This window comes from Fulmarus glacialis, unplaced genomic scaffold, assembly GCF_000690835.1.
Source record: "Fulmarus glacialis isolate BGI_N327 unplaced genomic scaffold, ASM69083v1 scaffold43369, whole genome shotgun sequence".
Classification (NCBI taxonomy): domain Eukaryota; kingdom Metazoa; phylum Chordata; class Aves; order Procellariiformes; family Procellariidae; genus Fulmarus; species Fulmarus glacialis.
In genome coordinates this window covers 11157-14432 of record NW_009232164.1, presented here as the reverse complement: position 1 = coordinate 14432, position 3276 = coordinate 11157, and the positions used below count along the sequence as shown (strand labels likewise).

Sequence of the window (3276 nt, the reverse complement as noted above, 5' to 3'; positions counted from 1 at the left end):
ATTTTATTCATTAAGTTTGTGTTTAAATATATATATATATATATATATAAAAATCAGTGTGTTATTTTCTAGGTGAAAACCACTCGCATATGACCAAAATAGTCAGCCAGGACAAAGGCTCAGACTGCCGAGGTCTCAACCCCCTGCGCAGAGCTCTTGCCAGAGAGACTACCTGAGATATTGTCAGAATCTAGCAGCTCAACAATGCTGTACGGAGAACAATCTTCCAAACCCAGCTTGCTGCAGAGCCAGCCACAGAAGCCCTTCTCCATATCCCTGACAGCATGCCACCAGTACCCAAAGGACCATGCTACCTGGGCCAAAGCTGAGTACAGGCCTAGGGAAAAAGACACAACCATGATTATAATTGGGTAGAAGATGATCAAAAAGGGACAAAAGGTGATTTTGTGCCAGAAGGTCCTCTCTTCATTGTACACCAAGAAGATGTTGTACCATGTAATGGTTCCATAGTAGAATGAAACCACGAAGGACACTACAAAAATGACGGGGAAGCACATGATGGTCCAGAGGACAATGTGGGGTCCTCTGTCCAGCCCAACATCACATTTCTTCTTCTCAGGTAGGTCTCCTTTAGGAGGTTCCTTTGACTTAGCCAGTTCCTGCAGCTCTTTGTCCGTTAGTGTGACATGGATGTCCACCATCTGACCCTTCTTCTTTCCCCTGGTGATTGTTCCAGTCAAGGTGACATATCGGCTGTCTAAAGGCATGTTCCAGACACCTACGAACACAGATAAACTTATCTACATTAGATTTATTTTCTGTATAGAGTATTTTGTGTAGATCCCCAAAGACAATTAGATAGTGCATATGGAGTTATAGTTAAATTAAAAAAAAGGTGGAATGCAGGAAGTAATGCAGTATAAAGAAGATTATCATAGCACAAAATGGAAGAAGAGCTAATGAGGGAGAAGACAGGAATTCCAGATGACAGAAGTCACAAGGGAAAAGACTCCAGCATCTGCACTGGGGACAGTATGTGAAGGGAAAGTGCTGCAGGATTATATGAGAAAGAGACGAGACAGAGTCACTGAATACAAAATGGTATGCCTATTTTCTCTGGTACCCTCATAGATTTATTCCTGAACAGCATGGACACTTGGGGTGAATTAGATAAATATGACTAAGACTCTTGTTCTGGAATAAGCACATCCACACATGGAGTTATACTTGAATAGCTAATATTTCACTTTACATTTGCACTGTATCTCAATGCAAATAAATTTTCAAAGTTTAGAAAATCCTTACAAGCTCTCATATAATTGTATTTGCATTCTAAGGGATCAACAAAGGCACCAAACAGGAAAATGTTGGGATGTGTGTTAAAGTTACAAACAGACTGCCTTAGCTTCCAAGTGACATTGTTTTAGGATGGTCCCTGCAGTGGTACTGGCCATAGACTCTTCTGTGGGGCTAAAATATGCTTCCTCCTGGTCTTAATTCTGACTAGCTTGGAAGGAGGTCTTCAAAGGTTCCTAAAAGGAGGCTGAGCAGTTTGAAGTGGCCCACAAAAATAGGAAGGCAGCAGAGAAGCCATGAGGATAGGGGTTGGGATCATGGGCAAATCTGGTGCGGCCGATGGACTAGGAGCATGCATTCACATTTAAGCCCCTCTCAGCCTGCACTGTTGACTCACAAGAGGCTTAGCCACCTTGTGCCTCCCACACTTCTTCCCTGCAAGGGTATCCAGGACAGACATCAGAAGTGAAAGTGGCTCCAAGATGCCCCACGATGACTTTGCCAAATAATCACTCTTAAAGAGGAAGCTGTGCCGAGAATATGCAAACAGAAGGCAACAGCAAATCCTAGATAATGAGTAAAACTCCCTATCACAGGTAGAACCACTAAATCCATCTGCTTCCATCCGCTCACTTAACAGGCAGTTGTTTTAGGCATGGACAGGGGCCTGATTATAGCATTATTGGCTTAAAGCATGCTCAGCATTTTTCTGGATCAACCCCAACAAGCACATACATTTAAAACAGCAATAACCAACCTCTGCAAAGAACTGCAGGAGACAGTCCAAATAGGCCTTTAATGCTTTTTATTTCAGAGTGTTTTCATGTACGAACTCAAGCTCTCCTTGCCTGCAGTCTTGGAGAGGTCCCACAGTCACTTCCATTTGACCTTAGTGCATGCTGGCATCAAAAATGTTTATGGAAAGTGGGTGTTCCCAGGAATACATACCATCTGCCATGGACTGACCCAGGAACTTGGAACCTTCTTCAGAGCTTCTCTCCCCTCCTTCTTCATCAGCCTGTTCTTCTTCCACCTTATTCTCATTCTCCGACCGATACACTATTATTGACTCGGGACGGGACTCTCTCTTCTTCTTTTTCCTCCGGTCCATGGTGGCTTCCCCATCAAAGGTGACAGTGGTTGCCACAGCCCTTCTCATGGAGCCGTGCTGAGGGCTCTGGCTTCCAGACTTGCTCTCTTTCTGCATGGTCTCCTCCATCCCACTGCTGCTCTCAAGCACCTCACTTGGCATCTTGTAGCACTTGTTTCCAATCTAACAGCTCCTGCACTTAGAAGTCATTGATTAGACATGGGTCCCATGGACGCTTTGTTTTGATAAGATGTCCCACTGCTGATATCCAAACTATGCACTCCATTCCCAGCCTAAAATGAGAGAGAAGGCTGAATAAGTGTCTTTTTCTTACCAAGCAGAAAAAATTGCCAGAATTTTCCTAAACCTAAAGGTTTACTTCCAACTGGTTTAAATGTCATCTGAAGATCCTTATTACTGTCCTGAACATCAATTTTATTACATGGATACATGTTTTGTAATATCACCTAATCCTGATTCTGAGGCTCCAATTTTAAATATAACAAACCAAAGCTACTGGAAAAGGAAAGAGTATTAACATTTATAAGAAGAGATTAAACAAGCACAGCTTACTGGGTGAATTTAACATTCCTCTGCAATGCTGGAAGCAAACAGAAGACAATAGTTTTGGCCCACATGCATGAGAATGAAGAAATGAAACCATAGACGAAAAAGAAGTTGACTGATTTAAGGGACTGGCCTAGATTAGAGACAACTGCAGCAGGAACACTGCGCTCAGCCTGCATTACAACAGCTATATCGGTGCCAGCCTTTCTCATTTTGAGTGTCTTCTGATTTACTGCCCATTGCAAGGATATTACAAAAAGTAATCAAATGATGTCAAAATGAATGATGTTTCAAACCTTACCCTAGTATTATGTAGTGTTGTCAAACCTTAAAAATACAATATATACAGTGGATTTAAAGCA

General features: G+C 42.4%; 1 protein-coding gene across 1 annotated transcript; it reads right to left on the bottom strand.

The window, feature by feature from the left end:
• Positions 1-119: 119 nt before the first annotated feature.
• TMEM169 (transmembrane protein 169) lies at positions 120-2509 on the bottom strand. Its single transcript, XM_009584804.1, has 2 exons — positions 2206-2509; positions 120-739 (listed from the first exon to the last, which is right to left on the bottom strand). Exons 1-2 carry the CDS (start codon positions 2507-2509, stop codon positions 120-122), a joined length of 924 nt encoding a protein of 307 aa, XP_009583099.1.
• Positions 2510-3276: the final 767 nt, after the last annotated feature.

Coding starts and splice junctions, on each gene's coding strand:
- TMEM169 (XM_009584804.1), bottom strand. CDS start 2,509: ATGCCAAGTGAGGTGCTTGAGAGCAGCAGTGGGATGGAGGAGACCATG. Junction 740..2,205: donor GGGTCAGTCCATGGCAGATG/GTATGTATTCCT, acceptor CTGTGTTCGTAG/GTGTCTGGAACATGCCTTTA.